We start from the raw sequence: 22,881 nt of genomic DNA on the forward strand, positions 1-22,881 counted from the left end.
CGACCCTCTATTTGAGAGGCGATAGGTCAAACCACTAGGCCACCACGGCTCCATATTATTTATATTTATATATTATTTATATATATCGTCCAAAACTAGCATTAATTGTATTTATTGTTCGCAAGGATATACGATTGAGTAGAAGAAAACGTTAGGCAAGTTAGTTATTTTTAACTTTTTAGTGTTTTGTAATCCGTTTAACTTTTTGTTTAAAAAGTTTGTTGTTAATTATTAACCCCGTAAACTAACGCTTTTTTGGCTTTACTGGAGTCTCTCCCGAAAAAAAAATCTTACCTTCTCAAAGCGAGTTAGAAACTTGATTCCCTGCGGCGTCTCCCACACACTAGCGAAGTTCTCTTCTATGGTGTTCCCTATAGACTCCCTTAAGCCGTTAGTCTTCTCCTCAAACGCCTGATAGTCTTTATCAAAGTCATTATTCCTGTAGTCCAAATAGTCGTATTGGCAGCTAGTTACCGCCTTTTTCGCTTCTTCGAATGAGTGCACTGCGTCTTCCAGATCTGTAACAGCAACAAAGTTTTAACATATTATGAGTAATGAACTGAAAAAATTACTTTGAACTGAGCAAAGTAATAGTTCCAGTCCATTGATATGAACCTCCGCAAAGTAACGCCTGATTCAATAAAACGCATCTGGCGTCTAAAATGACAGTGTAATCACGAGCGTTAATTTGGGACCCATTTCGTCAAAAAATCCTTTGAATTGTCATACAAAATGACAGATTATTCGACCTTAAGTGGGTCCCAAATCAATGCTCGTAACTGTAAATATTTTCATAACATTTTTCAGTACTTCACTAAGACTAATTTTATTACTATGTCATCATCATCATCATCATCATCATCAGCTGGAAGACGACCATTTTGTTGAACAAAAGCCTCCCCTTGGAATGCCACAATGAACGACAACTCCCCATTTGCATCCACCGGTAGCCCGCAACGCTCGCGATGACGTCAGTCCACCTAGTGGGAGGTCTTCGAACGCTTCGTCTTCTGGTTTGTGGTCGCCACTCAAAGACCTTTCTACCCCAACGGTTATTTGTTCTTCGAGCGATGTGCCTTGCCCTTTGACACTTTTTATTGTTATGCACAAGCTTGTGTCCACATCTTGGAAGTCGTATTTCATTCACCACTAGAACTGGTCGAATTGAGTTGAAATTTGCTATACTTACATACCCATAGATAGGATGACAATACAACTAGGTACATTCAGCAAAAAACAACCTACTATTTTTTTTTAACAATCTAAAATTGACTCTACCTTTTTGTATACCACGATTAAATATAAGCAAGTGTTTGAATTACCTTCCCCAAGCAGCAGTCCCTCCATCCTCTTGGCAAACAAGTGGTTATAATCCTCCATCAAATCGAACATCGATATAATCTTGTTCACTCTCTTGCAGAACGTATCGAACTTCCCAAAGACATAGTTCTCAGAGAAACTGAACTGCTCTGTATTGGGCAAGAAAGGCTGGTTCTTGACGAAGAGATACGTCTCTCTGTAAGTCTTGTTTAGGTTTAAACAGTGGATCAACTTGTCGCGGACCAACGCTCGGTCCTGGGACCATATGGTCTCCTTGAAACGGCACGTTATGTACTGCTTGCAAGTCTCTATCATTTGGTTTGTTATCTGAAAAATGATGACGCCATGATTACGAAAGTAGAGCTCGGAGTCTCCGCCATTGTCTAAGTAAATGAAATAATTAAAAAAAGTGCAGATCAGATGAAGTATTTAATCTTTTCCCTTCGCATTTTCTCGGAAACTTTCGTATTTGCCATGCTACTTCTGTCAGCCTCAGTACACAGATCATCAAGACAGCGTAGGAGACGGTCACATCCAGTGATTAATAATCGATATAGAGTAGTTAACACCTAATTTAAGATTTTTATTCGATTTTCGTTTACACTTAGTACAGTCGAGGAAATTAAATCACGTCAGTGGCCATCAGATATTTCGGACCGGCCAAGGTACCATCAGCCAAATATATGGTCTACCACCCTAAAGTTGATAATCGTTTGCACGTCATAAAACAATAATGCCAATAGACGTGTCTGTCAACTTGAACATATTCATTTGATAGGATCTTGTTTAAATATTGATATTTGATAGACCAGCACTTATTTGGCTGATGGTACATGCACTCTATTATTAAGATGATGGAGCCTGTCCCACGTTGAACCTTTTCGTAATCAATTTCGTCGTGATTTCGTAACCAGGTGAATGGAATGTCAATATGACATTAGTAGCACAAAGATTCCGCCCTGGGACGTGAATTAATTTCCTTGACTACATTCTCTATACAATTTGATCGTGGGGGTTATAACATCTCTGTGTGATATACTTCAAAGTCGTTACGTTGCTCACCCGCGATCTTACTATAGCTACGTCTATGCAATAAATGTATGTTCATCCAGCTCCTCCCTCTACACTGTAAAAACACACACTTCACACAAACACAACACTGACGAGTTTCGAACACAAACAGAGTTGATCAGGTGAGCAAAGTATTTTTTTATAGTACATTGACCTGCGCAAAGTAACGCCTGATTCAATTAATTGCTTGACTTGTCATGAGATTATCTGACGTACCTTGACCATCAAAGACGAGATCCTCTCCGAAGTATTATAGAACTGGGACACGCTGTGTATCAGCCTGACTGTCTGCAGCAAGCTCAGTATGGAATCCTTGATCTTCACAGGATCGTCCAGATACAAGGAGTGGCAGCATTTTTCCATGGCTTGGATGAACTTGGCGTTGTCTTTGGCTTCGTTGTAGCAGAAGGTGATTTTGTGGTCGGTGTCGCGCCACAGCTTGATGACCTTGGAGTTGGCCAGTTGGAGACAGGTCAAAGTCAACTGGACTTCGTTGTCCTAGGAGTAGAAATACAATTGTTCCACTGAGACGTTTGCAACAGAAACAAAAGCGTACGCAGTGACGAAGTTGCCTTCATAGTGTTCGTAATGCTCCAGTATACAACATAAATAAATACAAATATCAAAAAGCCAAGTTCCATTGAAGCAAAGTGGAGCGGACGTGCAGAATGCGACCAATCGCGTTAGTTGAAATCCATGTCGGTTTTTAGGGTTCCGGAGACAAAATGGCAAAAACGGAACCCTTATAGCTTCGCCATGTCTGTCTCTGTCTGTCTGTCCGTCCGTCCGCGGCTTTGCTCAGGGACTATCAATGCTAGAAAGCTGTAATTTTGCACGGATATATATGTAAACTATGCCGGCAAAATGGTACAATAAAAAACGAAAAAAATTTTTTTACGGTACCTCCCATAGACGTAAAATGGGGGTGATTTTTATATCGGTATCGTTGGATAGGTCTTTGCGAAATATTCAACTTCAAAGTGAACATTTTCTTTAAAATCGAGCGTCCCCCCCTCTAAAATCTAACCCGGTGGGTGGAAAAATTTGAAAAAATTCAGGATGGTAGTAAGTATATCATACTTTCAAGGAAAACTAGAACGGCTCAGTTTGCTTGAGAATTATTAGTAGTTTTACTCTTACATAGCAGCCTTAGGTATAAGATATACCTAAACTTGGAAGAATCCATATAAAATACGAAATCCTTAGAAAAATATTTCTTATTTTTTTCGTAATGGCTATGGAACCCTATTTTGGGCGTGTCCGACACGCTCTTGGCCGTTTTTTTATTATAAATGTGACTATTGGTCGATTTAGTGCATCTGCCCACCGCTTCTATACGAATGCATCCTTAGGCCGAGTTTAGACTTGCAAGCAATATCGTGCAAGTTGCATTAGATTGCGGCGCTCGATGGACCACTACAAACTCGTCGGCTTTACGGCCTAGCAATATAATGCAACTTGCTTACAACTATAAAGTCTTCGTTTTGCTCCTGTGATAGAATAAAAAAGTAGGACAAATGGAAACTTTCAAAAATCCTTTTTAACGCACTTGTTCTACCGCCGACGATGAACGAGAAGCATATATCCAGAAACTAGGTACGAGTTGGCAAGAATTAGGTACCTGTAAGTAGGACACGAGCTGCGAGAACTGTGCACCTCTCTTCTTCCAGTACTCCAGCTCATCCTGGGGCCCGCTGGAGTCCACCTCGCGTCGCAGCTGCTCGCTCTCACTCAATATCTGTAACAAACATGTTAGTAAAATGCAAGTACTGGACGACATAATCCGTCGGGCTCTTGCCATCGTCAACGTACCGTCTATATCAGAACCTGTCGGACTAGCACGTGTTGATGGCTAGAAACCTGATGGAATGAAGCTTGATCCTTGGCAAATGGGACGGCCGTTTATATAAGACGAGACGTCTGTGTGGCACAATGTCGCCCTCCCTTCTTGCTGAGACTAAACATCATCTAGACATCTTACTAAAGGCGGACGCGGCGGCTGCAACGGCCGAAACAGCAAAATGCCACAAATATGCTGGTGTCCAGTTAGTATATATGGACGGATTTGGATGAAATTTGGTACGTAGATAGCTGGACATCTGGAATAACACATAGGCTACTTTTTATCCCAACATTCCCGCGGGATCGGGATAAAATCTCGAAATATCTCCTGCTGGGTATAGAGTCATCAAATTTAGATGTAATTTTTGGTGATTCCCGCGGTTTAGTGAAATCTCGGCATTTCAATTCAAGTGTTGGATCTAAGGCTCCTTTTCCACCAGAGATGTGCGAGAGTGTGTTAAGAGGAATGTGTTTTTCATGAAACCATAGAAACGCCTCATTTACCTCGCCTCGCTCCGCTCAGCTATTTCCAGCAGATAATGTGCTGTGCGAGGATAGATAGGTAAATGAAGCGTTCCTATTGGTTGATGAAAAACACATTTGGTGGCGCCTTACGCCTGCGAAGCCGCGGATAAACCCTGGTTAGGCTAATAATTTAATCTATTCGCCCCCGACTGACCTCCATGACTTTTTTGATCCATTCGTTGACTCGCTCCTCTAGCACGGTGATGGTGGTGGGATTCTTGGTCATCTCTTTGAGCTGTCCATGGTCTGCCACACTGGCCATATGCGCTTGTCCGTCGTCAAACAAGTTCACTTGGTTGCACACGTCTTCGCACACTGTCCGATAAGTTAAAACCAGTGTATAATAAAATCTAAAATAACTAACAAAAATTTGAAAAACCCCGACATTTGTCACTTCAAAGTTCAATACCTCAAAAACGGCGGCACCGATTTTGATAAAACATGTCTAAAAACCATTAATGTGTACTGAATTTCATCTAAATCGGTTCAGCGGCTTAAACGTGATAAATAAGCTATAACAAACAAACAGACTTACAAACTTTCGCATTTTTTTTATTCTACTGGATGGCAAAAGAGCGAGTGGGTCTTCTGATGGTAAGATCACCACCGCCCATAAACATCTGCAACACCAGGGGTATTGCAGATGCGTTGCCAACCTAGAGGCCTAAAATGGGATACCTCACGTGCCAGTAATTTCACCGGCTGTCTTACTCTCCACGCCTAAACACAACAATGCAAGCACTGCTGCTTCACGGCAGGATTTAGCGAGCAAGATGGTGGTAGCAATCCAGGCGGACCTTGCACAGGGTCCTACCACCTGCAATTTATAATATAAGTGGGATTAGGATAAGTTCTGCGCTGCCTACCTTTGAGGGCACTGCAGAAGGACCTCAGCCCTGGCAGCAGCTGGTTCTTGACGATGGGGAAACGGGTCTCGTCCTCGTCTCCGTCGGCGCTAGGATGCGCGAGCGCACTCATGTACACGTGCTCCATGACGCGTTCTATGGCCGTAACCAGACCGACCTTTTCCGCGTTCAGGATACCACAGAACCTTGGGAAATGAAGGGGGTAGAAAGAAACGCCTGGCGGTGATGAGTCTTAAGTAGCTTAGTTTGATCCTATCTCTGGAAAAACGCGTGTCTTCGACGTATAATGTTTTTTAGCGTTTATTTCACGCGTGCTGGACTGGTTAGACCATTTTTCCAAAATCATTTTTAACTAGTAGCAAAATTTTCAATCCTTTTTTTCCCCCCAAATTTAATCGACACAAAAACAAAGTCTACGGAGCTCCACTTACGCGGAAATCTACTTTTGGTGGTTCTGGCCCTTCGAGCCAATGCAAACTTAACATAACCTAAACCTACACATACGTTTCTGTGTCGATTAAAATTGGGAAAAACGCGACTGTGAAAATAAGCTTCAGTAAAAAGCATATTATTATTGAGAAAAAAGTATTCTGGGAAATAATGATTCTGGTAAATTGATTTAATCAACCCAGGCACGGTTTAATTTATATTTTTTTTATTATTTATAGCGTTTAAATTTACGAAAAACTTTTAAAGCTTATTTAAATATGTGTCTTCGCCAAACAACACAATTTACCACAAGAAAAAGAAAAAAAAATCGGACGTTAATGTATTTTTACATTTTACACTTACAGATCCTTATGAAACCCCTCCTCCGGCAGCTGCTTGCTGACATTAATCCTGAACATGTAGATACACACTCCCGTGAACTTCACATCCCACCCGTCAGACAGGAACAGCTTCCTTTTTAGCGTGACCTGGGGAGGCGGTTGCTTCCCCTGACCCTGCTGGCGAGGCTTCACCCCCTCCACGGGGGCTTTCTGTTCCACTTCTTCCACGTCTTGGTAATACCATAGCAGCTTGTTTCTCATGTGCGGGAGGAAAAGCTGGTTTATATCATCCAGCTGAAAAGACCAGGTTATTTGTATGCAGATATCCCGCACGAAGATATTGTACAGGAAATTTGGAAAATTATTTGAGATTATGTTAAAGTAACCATTATGTTCTTTTAAATGCCAATATGAATGGGTTTCATATGCATAAAGAAAAATCAATAACAAACTAAAATTTTGATCGAATAAAGTTTAGGGTATCGTGTTTTCTATCATTAAATAATCAAGAACGTTTGCTGAACTATGAGTACATACATGTATATACCTATACCCCACCAATGAAAAGAAGATAGAAAGCAGAATGTATAAAATCAAATCAACATTTATTAATTTCAGATATTCTTTTAGGCTTTACCTAATTGTGACTCGAAATCTGAATTGCTTTTTGAGAAATGCCTCCCTTTCTCCCTTTGGAGCCAAATCGAAACGAATTATCATGGCTTTTTGTCAAGACTACACCCTGTATTATTCACAAATGGACACTTGGAGAGCAATAAACCACAGCGAGCTGTTTTCTGCAACTCGACCACTCTTACACCGAGAGCGTTATATTCAGATGTTGCTGGTTCTCTAACCATATTTCCTTCGAAGACGTGGTCCATGATGGAGTGCCGTGGTAGCCCCGTACCATCGATCAGCAGCTGGAAGGTGAACTCCAGCCTGGGGTCCATCTCCCCCCTCCTCGCCTTGCGCTCGCATTCTTCCCGCCTTTTCTGCGAATGAGAGCAAAAATTATCCTTGTGTAACAAAACTTATTAAAAAACTATTGGGATAGAAAGAGAAAAGATGAGAGCCCTACGGCACATTACATTTTATTGTATCAAACAAATGTTTAGAAATATTGGTTTGCGTCGTCTAAGGTCCAAAGACACTAGATCTACTTGATTTTAGTTAGATTTTATAGAGGTAAGGAAAAACTGAAGGTAGAAGAGAAAGACTGGTTTGAGTCGTCTTAAAGTCCAAAGACACTAGACTTCTAATTAATTTTAGTTTTAATTTTTTTTGAGGTGTTTTAAGTATAGGAGATAGCCGCGGACAATCGGGAAATGTCTAATATGGACGACTGGGAAGGAAGAGCCCAGACAGCGCCGGACTCTCGCGGGCTAAAAATCCTAGCTGAACTTCCCCAACTCCCTGGAGCTTATTACTGAGAGAAGAAAGAAAAGTTGAAATGGCTCCAACAAAGTGAAGGAGGATGTCAATTCCGGGTTAGGTACATCAAAAAATTCAAAGGCTAGCGTAAGAAAGTGAACAGTGACAATCACTCCACCGACAAGAGCGCAACTCTTAAATATCGATGATGCTATCGTTTCCTCTCAGACCTGCAGGATATCCATAACATCTTCCTCTTCCTCTTCACTCGACCCAGCCTTCATGCCGCACACAAACATGTCAAATCCTTCTAGCCTGTTCGAAGCCTCCCGCTAAACTAGCACCGATGCAGACCAGACAGCACAGCAAATGGAAAGGCATTTGCGTGAAATTGCATTTTTTCACAAACTTCCCCCGAAAGCCCGTTTCGTATCAGACTAACGAGTTTAAAACTTTGTCGTGTCCCTTTTTATTTTGACTGCATTTAGAGACATTCTCTGCGCGCTGTCGTCTCCGGTTTACTCGCGACAATGGTTCAACCACGAAACTATTGTAAAATGCAAATTGAATGGACAAGTAGGGGGTGTCTTTATAAAGGGAGTGGTACCGAGTCGCGCTTGCTCGCAATGCCCCGCACGCAATGCTTAGAATTGATTGCGTTTTAATCTCCTTTTAATTGTTCTGTGGTGTGGATTTGCGGATAGTTCGCCGTGCTTTTATGAGAAACATTTTTCAAAAGTATTTTATTCGTTGAATAATATTTGCATTGTATAAATTTAACCAAGAACTCATCCTATTAATAGAATTTATATGTGTGAAACCGTGAGTTTATGTGTGTGTGTTGCGCTCAAATTGCTGGATGGATTCAAATGGAATTTGGTATGTATGCAATTGGATCTTGGGGGCAACACATTCTAGGATAATTTTTGTCCCAATATTCCCTGCACGGATTCAATAAGTACCTACTAAATATCGAACAAACTGAATCGTGAAATCGTGGCCCACTGTGGAACCTTTCGTAGATTTAATTAAAAAACCGGCCTTATACCTTAGGCTGCTATTTACTCTTAAACTACCTACTAATAATTCTCTAGCAAATCCGTTATAGTTTTCCTTGAAAGTTTGATATACTTACTACCATCCTGAATTTTTTCAAATTTTTCCACCCACCGGTTTAGATTTTAGAGGGGGGCACGCTCGATTTTACTGAAAATTTGCACTTTAAAGTTGAATATTTCGAAAACAATTCACTGAATCAAAAAATCGTCCTAGCATACTCCTAATGGTTTTAAGGCCTATCCAACGATACCCCACACTATAGGTTTGGATGAGAAAAAAAATCGCCCCCACTACGTCTACGGACGGACGGACAGACAGACAGACAGACAGACAGACAGACATGGCGAAACTATAAGGGTTCCGTTTTTGCCATTTTGGCTCCGGAACCCTAAAAAACGTTTTTAAAAAAACAGTTACTATCAACAAATTATTGATACCAAAAGCATGTAAATGATCATAATATCCTTGCTAATTCTACATATTTGCTGTGACTTATTTTCCAAAAGTGTTTTTCAATAAAAATACACGTCAAGATCGCTTCGTTCTAATGCTAAAAAACGAAGTTTATGTTTGTTTTGTGTATGTTCTGTATTTTTTTTCGAATCCTACTAATATTATAAAATTTGTAAATGCGAAAGTTTGTAAGTCTGTTTGTTTGTTACTTATCACGTCTAGCTGCTGAAACGATTTAGACGAAATTCAGTATACCTACAGATAGTTTGAGTCCCGGGGAAGGACACAGGATAGTTTTAATCCCGGAAAATTGAATAGTTCCCGCGGGATAGCGGTAACCGAATTACACGCGGACGGAGACGCGGGTAACGGCTAGGATAGGTGGTTATTCACGATGACGCGTGGCCGTGGTTCTTATTACAATGTCATTAATGTCTAATTTTGACACAAACACGCGTCTTCGTAGATGGCACTAGGTATAGCGATAGCGAATAAATCAATACTAATATTATAAAGAGGAAAGATTTGTATTTTTTTGTATTTTTGGATCATCATTCATCATTCCCAGCCTATATACGTCCCACTGCTGGGCACAGGCCTCCTCTCAGAACAAGAGGGCTTGGGCCATAGTTCCCACGCGGGCCCAGTGCGGATTGGGAACTTCACACACACCATTGAATTGCTTCGCAGGTTTGTGCAGGTTTCCTCACGATGTTTTCCTTCACCGCAAAGCTCGTGGTAAATTTTAAATGCAATTCCGCACATGAATTTCGAAAAACTCAGAGGTGCGAGCCGGAGTTTGAACCCACGACCCTCTGTTTGAGAGGCGATTGGTCAAACCACTAGGCCACCACGGCTTTTTTATTTTTGGATGTTTGTTACGAATTAACTCAAAAACGAAAGAACCGATTTTAAAAAATCTTTCACTATTCAAGTGTTAAATTATTTCAAAGTGCCATAGGCTATATTTATTACCAGAACTTCAATAATGTGCCTCAAAGTGTAAAAAAGTTGCCATAAAACATCGCATGCGCTGTGGAAACTATTCATGATAGAACAAAAAAAAATTCTACAATATCAAAGAATATATCAATATCTACAAAAAAACTTCGCGATACCATATGTCCCGTAACTATTGTATTTATGTCACTACAACTACTTTTTACGCTTTTATTATTATTTAGTATTTTGACATGCCGAATAAAATGTTATCCACACCTTTGTGTTAATCTTTATCCAAATAATAATCCCATACTCAAGACGGTTTCAATACCTGTAGATTACTTTTTGAATTATTCAAATCGGACATTCCATTCAAAAGATATTACAAATTTAAAAATATCAATCTAACCAAAACACTAGCCCCTCGCATCTCCACCGGATCTCCGCAAGGGCAGCAGCCGCAGCAGAGGCAGCCGAAACCGCCAAGATAAGCAAATATAGTGGTCGCGGCGCCGAATATAATTTCGTCCCTTTTGGTGTCGAGACCCTTGGTCCGTGGGGCCCAGGAGCACTAAGCTTCAAAGAGATTTCGAAGAGGCTTATCAATGCCACCGGTGACCAAAGAGCTGGCAGCTACCTCGCTCAAAGAATTAGCCTAGCGATTCAACGACAAAATGTTTCTTGACTCGTCAAAAAATGCATCCACGGCGGCCATTACCTCACTATCTTTAGAAAAATTGTTGCCTCTGAGGTCTCCATTGAGTCGTGCAAAGAGATAAAAGTCGTCGGGGGGTTAGGTCTACCGAACATAGGGAATGTTCCAGAATTTTGAGCCGTGCATCACGAATAGCAGCCGTTGTAACACTGGTCTTGTGAGCTGGTGCATTGTCTTAATGAAACAGATCGCAGCTCTAAGTTTGCCCCGCCGCTTCTCATTAGAATAGAATAGAATAGAATAGAATACGTTTATTTGTGGAACATAGGTGTACATAATCGATCTTAAAAACATAACATTCAGGAATCTCTATGTTTTGCCAGTAGGCGTACAAATATTTCTGTTTTCCTTTAACAATTCATTAACCTAAGTCTATTGATTGCTTCGCGCAATCTTTGTATTTGGTCAGCTTAGTAAAAGCCTATAATAGTGGCTCTTTTCTCACGATATTCAATACTCCTTTGGCCTTGGCATTCCTGAACACGGTGCCATCACTTTTCCCACTGAGGTTGCGAATTAATTTCTGCGGCGTTTGGAAGGATGATCGCTTCTCTAGGTCATAGACTGCTGTTTGGTTTCAGGGTCGAAATGATGGATCCAAAACTTGTCCATGGTCACAAACCGATGCAAAAATGTTTCTAAATCAGTTTGAAAATTTTCAAGATTTGCCTTTGTAACTTCGCATCGTATTTGCTTTTGTTCAGCAATTAACATTCTGGGCACCAAACGAACGGAAACTTTTTTCATGTGCAGTTGATCAGTTAAGATCCTTTGAATACGTCCATATGAAAGCCCCGTGATCTCAACTCGATGCCTGACAGTCATTCTTCTATCTACCAAAAGGAGATTTTGAATTTTTGTGAAATTATCTTCAGTGAAGGCGATAAATGGGCGGCCTTCGCTATGTTTATCTGTAGTGGATATTGTACCTAAATAAAACTTATTGCATTAGCGCGCAATTGTACAATATGGCAGAGCAGAATAAGTCGCTGAATATATCTTTCTGCTGCAAATCTCTAATACATATATTATTTTTAATTATTTTTTTATATTTTACTAAGGAATGTATACAGCCGGAAATACATATATACAATTATCATTACTTTTGGATCACCCCTCGTGACTTGTCCTAACCAACAAAAAGTTCAATATCTCAAAAACGGCTGAACCGATTTTGATAAAACACATCTAAGAACCATCGCTAGAAAACCTGCTTTCAAATAAAAACATCGCATTCAAATCGGTTCACCTGTTTAAGAGCTACGGTGCCACAGACAGACACACATAGCGGTCAAACTTATAACACCCACTTAAAAATAGCCACACACAACTAATATTCATAGACACCTACAAATTTCTACGGAAGCCTCAGTGCGCTAGTCCGACTCGCACTTGGCCGATTTCTTTTAACAATCCACTTGCTATAACAACAGAATAACTAACTATTAAGTCAAAGGCGGCCGTCGCCTTAGTACAAACACTAACTTAGGCATTCAGCGTGCTACATGGCCTACTTGCCACAGTTTCTCAGTCACGTTCATTAATATTTATTTATGCACTTAAATTTAGTCGAAATCCTACCTGTAAAGATGAACTCATAACATGCGACTGTGCTCTTTTACCTCTACTCCCAACACGTGTAGAAGCAAGACAGATACGTATTCTAATCGAATTGTTGATATAATTCTGTACCTAGAATATCGCAGTGCTCCTTTGATTCATGATTCCCTGGTACCAGGTAGGCACCAATCTAGGCATACGACTAACCCTAGACTTCATGGACATTATAAGACCGATAGTGCTGCGTTGTTTTGAGGTCATATAAGTTTCAAAAACTCTAGTACTTATTGAATTCTATTCTATTCTAAAGTTTAAAATAATTATGGCATCATATCTAGGTTTGGTTGTGGACTGTGAAAACCAAATTGGTGTCATTTTCCTCTAGTGAAAACTGTTAATAGGGTCAGTAAGTATGTAAAAATAGTGTAAACGAAATAACTATTTCCTATTTCAGATTACAGTATAATCTCACTAATCCGGCACTATTAAAAACCAGAGGGTGCCGGATTATTGGAATGTTCGGATTACTGGATTATAGAGAAAAAAAAAATGAATAAAATAAAGCATTTCATAGAGAGAATACATATGATGTAATTAAAAGGTAAATACGTATGCACGTGCACGTGAGAAGTGGAGGCGTGGGCGGAGGGTGCCGGATTATTGGACGTGCCGGTCAATTGAAGTGCCGGAGTAGTGAGAGATTATACTGTACTTACTATGCCCATTAAATAAATAAGGAATATTACGCAAAGCTCTGGGCAGGGGGCGACACTAGCACAAACCGTAAGCAAATCGCCATGACAACGTCAGTTCTCTTTATAGTTGGTCGCCATGACAGATCATGACATAGGTAGGTATTTATTATTATGATTGTTTTTTTGGAGTGCTGCTGCTTAAGTAGCGTAGTGGAAAAAGCAACCTGAGTTATGGGTGCATAGGAGAAATTCGTGTCTAGACTCCTGTCCAGCGGTGGTGTAGGGGTTGTAGCACGCAGCACGGATTGCCTTTGTTTTGCCTTTCTTTCCCGGCCTCTGCAGTAATGTACTATTGTATGCGAAATTTAATTGCGATCGCGATTATCTTATAGGTATAAATGGTATAATGCAAGTGAACCGTTACTAGTATTAGGAAAACATAACACATGAGATGTTATTGGAATCTGCGTCCTAACATTTTGTTTGAAGCTGACTGAGTAGGAGGTGTTTGCATGCAACGCGTTTTATAAATGAAACAATATTATTTAAATGACTTTGCAATTTATGATTTTGATGAAAACGAGTGTGTCAAAGCGATCAAATCTTGCTTTAGTTAAAATTCAATAGACCAATTTATTGTTTTTTTTTTTCAAATTTTAATATATTAATTTAAAGTCATAACATATCTGTTCTTAATATCGGTTGTATCTCACTTGCAGTTTCACTTACACCTGTATAATATTTATAATAGTTTTTTCTAGACATTTAATATTTAATACAAGCCTTTGACCACTGTGCTTGCATTGCATCCAAAGATCATAGCAGTACTAAATTTCAAGTCGATCCGATCACTAGAAGTGGATGAAATCCGACAGGCAAGTTTTGACTTTAACGGACTATAAAAATATAAGGTATTAGGTAGTTGGCAATAAAAGTTTGTAAAATAGAACACCACTTCGTTTATTTATTTGAAAATACGGCTATGCATTTACGTGCAGTTTGTAGAAATAAATAATAATGAGCCTATAAGGAGCACAAAAAAACCATAGCCATTAATTAAAAAAATGTAGTTACTTAGTTTGAAATAAATGGTTCAAGCTGTCCATCAGAGGACAATTGTATTTTTCCAGTGGGTTATGCTTTTGCCGTTGTAAAAAATCTAAAAAACTAAATATGAGAGGTAATGACAAAGCGAACCTTTTCATAAAAAAATGTACTTACGAAATTACTTATAGCTCTTCCAACCATAACAAGATCCATTTTGCTCAAATCCTATAACACCGTTGCAAAAGAAATATCAAAATTTAACTAAACCACCTTGCACCCCTAGACCACTAAGTTCTTTGAAAAGTAACAATTTAAAAGCGAAAACTAAAATCCGAGACTCAATAGCTCCTTTTGTTAATCTAATCAAAGCATGACATGTGGAAACAGCCTAAGATTAAATTAGACCTTGCGTTGGTTCAATCGGTGTGCTCCTATTGTTTCCTGTAACCCTGGTACTTGAAGTAAAAAAACTCGTTTAATGCGTGCGAAAGGAATCCTCAGACTAAACGAAACCACATTACACACATATAAAAATATATCGTTCACATGAACCGATACGATCTGGCTGTCACTGGATATAGTGGAACTTAGCACGAAAGTAGTAAAGTTTATGTGACCTCCGATTTTTTTGGAAGGGCACGCTCTCAATATCATACGTGGTTTGGTGGCACGAAAGCTCGTGGGGTTCAGTAGAGTAGGCTAGCTAGATGAACCATTTTCGATTTTAAGCTAGGCTAGTGCGTTTGATTTTAAATTATTCGGATCCCATAGGAATATTGGGATAAAAAGTAGTATTATACCCTATTTGTTATGCCTGATATCCCGCAGTCTAAAACGTTACAATGAAGCAAACTACATCCTTTTCATCCAGTCAGTTAAGACCGTTTATACATGCTGAGCTGGCAACGTTGCATTTTTGTTAGTTTTTCTCGATTATTCCATAAAAATTAATGAAAATTAAAAATGTGGTCATGTGACATACCCACGTACCTACAATATTTTTGTAAAATTAGTTATAGATCGAAGTTTTATTTTAATACAAAAGCATAGCAAAGTATATGAATAACAAATAAAAAAAAACATCCCAACCAATAAAATTAGTTCCTTATATCGGCCAGATGTATAAAAATACTAATTTAAAAAAAAATTACCCTTAGGCGTTATACGCAAAAAAGGCTCTTGGGTTTAATACAGGGGGTTGCAACCAAGTCAGCTGGGTTGTTATAGTTACGACGCTGCTTACGACCGTGTGTTGAAATAGTAGATTATACAACAAGAGCATAAAACGAGCCATTTTATTCGAGTCGTTCATATAGCCACCCGAGCCGGTACGGCGAGGGTGGATAGGCACGTTGAGGGGAAAATAGGTTAAATGCTCGAGTTTTACACTCTGCTTTTCACGTAGATTGAGAAGAACTTAAATAGCAACAGTGGAAACAATTGTTCACTTACTAGGTACCTTTGATTTTTTAAATAATTGTATATTTTTTAGTTTTATTGATTTATTCTGATTAATGTGATTGATTTTTAGCCTAACATAAAATAAAAATTACTAAAAAATATATACCGGGTGTGGCCTGTAATACGAGCAAAAAATTAAAATATAGATCGTCCTCGTCAATCTGAACAACATTAGTTCAGCGACTTTTAAAAATAATGGAGTCTTTGAAATTTCCTTTTTTCATACAAATTAAATACTGCTATCAATGTACGCCATCCTAGAACAAACTGACGTCGCCTGTCACGCTACAAACATCAAGCATTTTGCTTTACATTGCTTCTTCGAATAAACTTAAAAGTGTAATAAAAATTAAAAATCTAATTATTTTTAAAGGTCGCTGAACTAATGTTGTTCAGTTTGAGGAGTATGATCTAAGTTTTAATTATTTGCTCATATTACAGGCCACACCCGATATACCTAGAAACTTTTTGTTTTTGGCTGTTGACACCTGATTACTTAGTCTTAGACGAAGATTTTACTTTATGCACTAGAGTATAAAAAGTTATTTTATGTCGCATAGATCCAGCATAAATAAATATCACCTTCACGAGCATGAGAAGTGATAAAGTTGTTTTGGCAAACATTACCTCTGAATCCTCTTCATCTTCATCAGCATCGTACCGCACGAACGCGACCCGCAGTTGGTTCTCGAAGTGCTCACGGGCTTCTGCCCTCTCTATCTCTTTCAGTTGTTGCATTTCACTGGTTTTTTTATTCGCTCTTTTTGACGCACACGAGTAATAGTTTAGTTCAGTGATGGGGAAATAGCGGCCCGCGGGCCAAGTCCGGCCCGCGACAAGGTTTAATCCGGCCCGCGATCAAAATCCGTCATCTAAGTTAAATCGGCCCGCGATAAAAACAAAATTAAGGAACAGGATGTCTGACCATCATCTCGAGTGTATTTTACGAGTTACTATAAGTAACTTGGAGCCTAATTTCGACGCTTTAATGAACAGTCAAAATTTCATCTTTCACACCGACCCAGCACATCAGAACAATAAATTTATTATAGATACCTACATGACTTATTATTGTTTTTACTTGATTAGAATGAAATTTATTCAATAAATGCTCCCTGGCCCGCAGAAATTTTGTAACTATTGTATATGGCCCATCTCTAAATCTATGTCCCCATCCCTAGTTCAACCAACTATGACAACCGGATAGCTGAGATAGGCCATAATTGTCGTAATGTCTAACACGCGGACACTTGCTATCGCATTCTTGTTCCTTTCTGTCTAACGGCGTAAGATGGTGACAGAAAGAGATGGTGAAAGCGATGGCAAGAACCCCCGCCTTAGACAATAAGGCCTTTGACCACAATGTACCGGGTGCGATCCTCAGCCCAGTCGGGGCAGTTGTTTAATTAAGAATACGAATGTTTGTGCTCGATTCTTGATCTGATTTGAAGTCGTAAGATTATTTATGAGGATGAAAACTTTCAGTTTTATAATTTTGTATAAAACATTACGATATAAAAGCCAGAGGCGTCTTTACCTATAGTGCAGGGTGTGCGTTGCACACGGGCGCAGTGGTGTTAGGGGCGCCGGCCGCGGCACTTTGTACCTATTTCATTTTGATCGCGCGCTTCCTAGATGGCGCTAAAATAATAATTGCACACGGGCGCTACATGGGCTAAAGAATAAAATAAAAGCGAATATATTATAAAAATATCCCTTATTCATTGTTGGTGTGAAAAGTTGGAAAACCCCGACTTTGTCACTTCAAGGTTCAATAACTCAAAAACGGCTAAACCGATTTTGATAAAACATATCTAAGAACCATCGCTAGAAAACCTGATTTCAAATAAAAAAGGTCCACCCGTTTAAGAGCTAGGGTGCCACAGACAGACACACACACACACACACACACACACACCGACACACGTAGCAGTCAAACTTATAATCCCCTCTTTTTGCGTCGGGGGTTAAAAATAACGACCGGGTTCGATCCCCGGTCGAGTCAGATATTTCTATGAAAAATACGAATGTTTGTTTTTGAGTCTTGGGTGTTTAATGTGAATTTAAGTATATCTGCATATTAAGTATGTTTATCCGTTGCCGAGCACCCATAACCATAACACAAGCTTAACTTACTTTTTAACCAGAGGCATACAAAAACTGATATTTGGTTGCGATCGCGAGCGTTTGAAACGTTAGACAATACGGCCTCTGGCCAATGAGGGCTATCGCGTATGAATTCGCCACTAGAGGCGCTAGTGTAGCGTGAGGTCTCCGAAATGTCAAATCTCATAGTTTTTGGGTGAGCTACGCGGGTTTATTTATAATTAGAATAATTTTGACAATATTTTGCAATATCTGAAATTAATTATGGCAAATATGCGTTCCGGGGCAATGAATGTCTGTGTTTTGAGACAGTTTTGTCTTTCGGAAACCTTTGACCTCCCTTTTTTCCGAACAAAACGAGGACTTTGCAACACTGTGGCATGCTCGATATTTTTATGGTACGGTTTTAAGGTGTATTAAATATGATTTTAATCTAAACTTTGTTTTCACGCCCGTAATAACAGACTTTGAAAGCCATACTTAAAAACCTCACGCAACAGTGCGCCATCTAGTGAGACAAAAAACGATAGCCCTCATTGCCGTTGGTGTCTTGGCATTGTCCAGTGATAATTATTATAATTGAAACTTAATAACATTAATAACTTGAAAATACAAACTGAAATATAGATGCACAGAAAAACTAGAAAAATAAGACCATCACTGGGAATCGAACCCGGGTCCTCGGTATTCCGTACCGCGTGCTATAGGTACCGCTACACCACTGATGGTCAACGGTACAGACACGAATTTCCCCTATGCACCTCATATCTCAGCTTGTTTGTTTCTTATTTTAGCCACTTAAGCAGTGACGCTAGCGACATCTATACCGTAGCCCTCATCGAGAAACTTTTTTTCGGCACTCCATTGGAACTAACCGCTCACCCGGACAAGAGATGTCGCTACTAAGCAATCAAATGGATTGGTTTTTTTGAATCTTTTTGTATTTTTTATATTTCAATTTATTGTTTTTGTATTTCAATTTAGGTTTTACGGGATGACCGTAAAATTAAAAATTTGGAATTGAAATAAAAAATACAAAAAGATTCCAAAAAACCAATCTTAAGATTAATAACGTTAAAATAATGAAGTACCTATCTATCAAAAATTATAAATTTTTAATTAAGAAGTAGAATAGTTCTAACCCAGGATAGAGAAAGGCGGAAAGGGCGTGCTGGCTTTAGAAAAGGATGCAGGACACATTAATGTTAATAGGTCGATCCCATTCATCAAAATATTGATCCTGTTAAATATGTTGATGCTTTGATTTAACATTAACTTGACTTGTTATTATAATTATTAATCATAACTTTTGTCGATAAAGAAATAATTTAGAACAGTAATCGATCTTAAACGAGAATGTAATTAACACTGCTGGACCGACTGCGATCAAATTCACATCTCACACTATAATGAGGCACACCTATCATTTCACAATATTCAAATGAAATTCAAAACCCTCGCTCCTAAAGTTGATGATAATAACGTTAACAAATTCATGTTCGTGGCACTTGTTACATAACTACGAGTATGTACACGAGTTTCCAAAGTTAAATTTGTCAAAATTCTTTCGCAAGTTTAATTAGGATACTACAGAGTTTTATGAATTATGTCTTACAAAAGTAATTGAAAGTCACCGTTAAGAGTTTATCTGTTAGTAAATAACGTGTAAACAGTTCTATATCACCATTATAATAAGTATTTATTGACGATATGCGTAAGTTCCCGCAATATTGAAACCGTGCTATTTTTTTATCTAATAGCCTACTTATCTTACAAAGTTTTATTCGTATTAGTACACCCTTTATTTTTAATGTCACTTTTCTCTCACATTAACACTGGAGCTAACTTTTCACTGTTTGAAAATTCGACACTTTGAAGTGTGAATTGTAAAGTGTAAAGTTATCGACAAAACATTGGCTACATGTGGAGAACGGTAGCTAAGGAACCCCCGATTTCAATGCCCGAATCAATTGTAAATGTAAAAGAATTTCAACGTATTTTTTTTGGTTTGATTTACTAAATTCGTGTGTGAAAGTTGATCTTCGTCTTTGAGAGGACCAGCATCTTCAGAAAAAAAATTAAAGACATTTCAGATCGAATGCTGTTACGAATTTGAAACTACGCAACATTGCTGTTAATTGTCACGTGACATTATTTATTTTCTAAGTTTTAAACTCCGTTAACTACTAATTTAATAACTTGATAAATAACCACCGTAACTTTAAACTTTAAAATATTCAGCGGTTTATGTTTGTCCTTTCGGTTATGAACCCTATGATTAAGATAAGTACGTTATTTCGACAATTTTAACGGTTATTTAAATAACAACACGATTTCCCGGCACACCTAAAAGTTCACTTTTTACAGGCTAGTGCTGTAACTAAAGTTTTCAAACTTTGCTAACAAATTCCTTTCCGAAACACACTTTAGTAGACTTGGTGTTTAAAATGTCGAAACCGGTTCACTCTCTGTCGCGATATGTGGAGAAGTTTTGTTACGAAGTACATCGTAACAATGTACAAACACGCCTAGAAGTAACATTGCCTGAAGAGATATTTTTAGGTCTTATTCCTTTCGATATGAACTAGACAAGGCTGCGGCCTCGAACCTTGTGATTGTCGTCGATAGAAGTCGGAATGGTCGCTTAATGCATAGCGGAGCAGTGCCCTTAGTGTAAGTTTTCGATTACAAAATACGTCTCGATCGCGTTCGCGTTAAAATCTCAATTTGTATGGAAACACGAACAGCGCCTCTAGCGGAACGTTTGCGATGTTCGTGTTTCCATACAACTTGAGATTTTACGCTAACGCGATCGAGACGAATTTTGTAACCGAAAACTTACACTAGGGGTACAGGGCCATGCGACAAAAATGTTCGTAAAAGTAAAGAGTAGCAAGGTTTACGACGATAAAAATACTTACTGGATAGGTCACAAAATCAAACTAACTTTGGGGGCAGCAGGCGTGAGCTTTCCTTCGGAATCCAAAAGCTAATGAATGGTTACTTGACCTGAAATGTATATTTCAGAATATATATTTTTTAATTTATTACGGTGGAAGCATTCTTCTACACTTCCACTGAACGTAGATATATAATAGTTACATGTTTAGTTTTGTAACTAAAGAACCCCATACATTCCACTATTATTATTGTTCTTTTCGTGTAATTTTATACTGTAGTTATAAAGTATTTTATTTGTAAAAAAATGACTTTCGGCCAAGTTTCTTGCGGCGCGCGGAGCATTCTTCTTGGCATTGGTCTTTCCGAAAGCGCTGGTAGTTATAAAAAAATGACGTGTAAAAGTGCCCATTGCGGCCTGTTTACTGAATAAAATGATTTGAATTTGAATTCGAAACGCGTAACAGTGTCGTTCCGTGTCAACCTAACATAATTGTACATTTTGTAACTAAGTAATAACACAGACAGGTGACTCAACTAAAGCTCTACAATAACTTCACAGTACCAAAATTTTACAATTCACACTTTAAAGCGTCGAAAATAGTCGAAATAATAAAAAAAATGTGACTAATTTGATGAGTGAGTAGTTAAATCATCTATGTCTTAAAATTAACCCAGAAATTAAACGCATACAAATTTATTTTAAAAAACTTTACATTCAATGATGTCCGTACTTATTCATTTACATAATTATAAAATGGCATGATTATAAAAGTTTGCAGGATGTTATGCCATAGCCTATGCGTAATAGGGTTTAAAATTAAAACAATAATAACGCCCACTTTTTCTGGCGGTATTTTGCTCTACGTCCTTTAATAAACACAGCTTTATTCTTTTGGGCGTGATAATATTCTGGATTTGGAACCAATAAATCATAATGTTGGTACAGATTGATATAAAGTTGATATAGAAAAAACATTACATTGCCTGTAAATTATTTGAATCCAATGTAGCATATGTAGCATTTAAAATTGTGTAGCAGTCTAGGTGAATACCAGGATTCGAAGTTTTCATAGCTCGGTCAAAGTAAAGCGAACTATGGAGTCAAAATTGACGTTAAACTGAACTTTAACTCAAACTCATAGATAGGTACTCGTCACGAGTCTTAGCGTACTTTATAAAGAACAAATCAATTTCAAAACGAGCATGAGGGTCACCTGATGGGAAGCAATCACCGCCGCCCTTGGACACCTGCTAACAAGAGGGTATCACAGGTGCGCAGAATGTACTAACTATATCAAGTACAAATTATTCAATGAATAATCTTTAAACTTACATAAACAATTTCCTAAATGACAAAACTAATGACACATCTACTTATGTCTCAAACACTAGGTACTTACGTCAATTAGACAACGTCGGAACTTAGGAGGTTATGCTAATTCTTAAGAAATATGTAGGTAATGTTAAATGCAGCTCTTAAAATTGTGATGTAGGAACTTTTGTAACATTCAATCATCATGGTACATTATCAATCATGTTTATATGTTAACCTACTTCAAAAAAATGAGGAATTTCAATTTCGTTCGCATTAGTTCGCAAGTATTTTCTGTTGAGCGATGTCTCCGACAGTTTGCAGGCCGATTTTTTTTTACTTTTACTTTCGATGTACCCTCATTTGAATTTAATCTGGATATTTTATGACAAACTTCAACACAAATAGCTAAGCCACAGAAAAAGACAATTAAGTAAAGTATGCGACATAAAATAAACTACTCTACATACATACGAACTCTGCAGTACCTAAAAGTTTATCCATACTATACTAATATTATAAATGCGAAAGTGTGTATGTCTGTATGTTTGTCCGTCTTTCACGTCGAAACGGAGTGACGGAATGACGTGATTTTTGGCACAGAGATAGTTTATGGGCCAGAAAGTGACATAGGCTACTTTTTATCCCGGAAAAGTGCAGAGTTCCCGCGAGGGAACAGCGCGCAATAACCGAATTCCACGCGGACGAAGCCGCGGGCAAAAGCTAGTGAAAAATAAAAATGAGTATCACTACATTATACATAAAATAAAAATAATCTTACCTCTAGATCCATATCCATTTTGCTCTGTATTGATTTATATTATTTAGAAGGCATATCCCGCCAAGTTAAAAGATTAAGTAG

General features: G+C 38.5%; 1 protein-coding gene across 1 annotated transcript in view; it reads right to left on the minus strand.

Moving 5' to 3' along the window:
• Dhc1 (dynein axonemal heavy chain 1) overlaps nt 1–22,881 on the minus strand; it is an 83,867-nt gene that overhangs the window by 56,783 nt on the left and 4,203 nt on the right. Inside the window, 8 exon segments of the mRNA XM_074100145.1 lie at nt 295–518; nt 1,323–1,647; nt 2,608–2,889; nt 4,013–4,129; nt 4,913–5,073; nt 5,625–5,809; nt 6,417–6,688; nt 7,252–7,389. Coding sequence (XP_073956246.1) covers nt 295–518; nt 1,323–1,647; nt 2,608–2,889; nt 4,013–4,129; nt 4,913–5,073; nt 5,625–5,809; nt 6,417–6,688; nt 7,252–7,389 — 1,704 coding nt within the window.

The sequence above is a fragment of the Choristoneura fumiferana genome, chromosome Z (assembly GCF_025370935.1).
Source record: "Choristoneura fumiferana chromosome Z, NRCan_CFum_1, whole genome shotgun sequence".
Lineage (NCBI taxonomy): Eukaryota > Metazoa > Arthropoda > Insecta > Lepidoptera > Tortricidae > Choristoneura > Choristoneura fumiferana.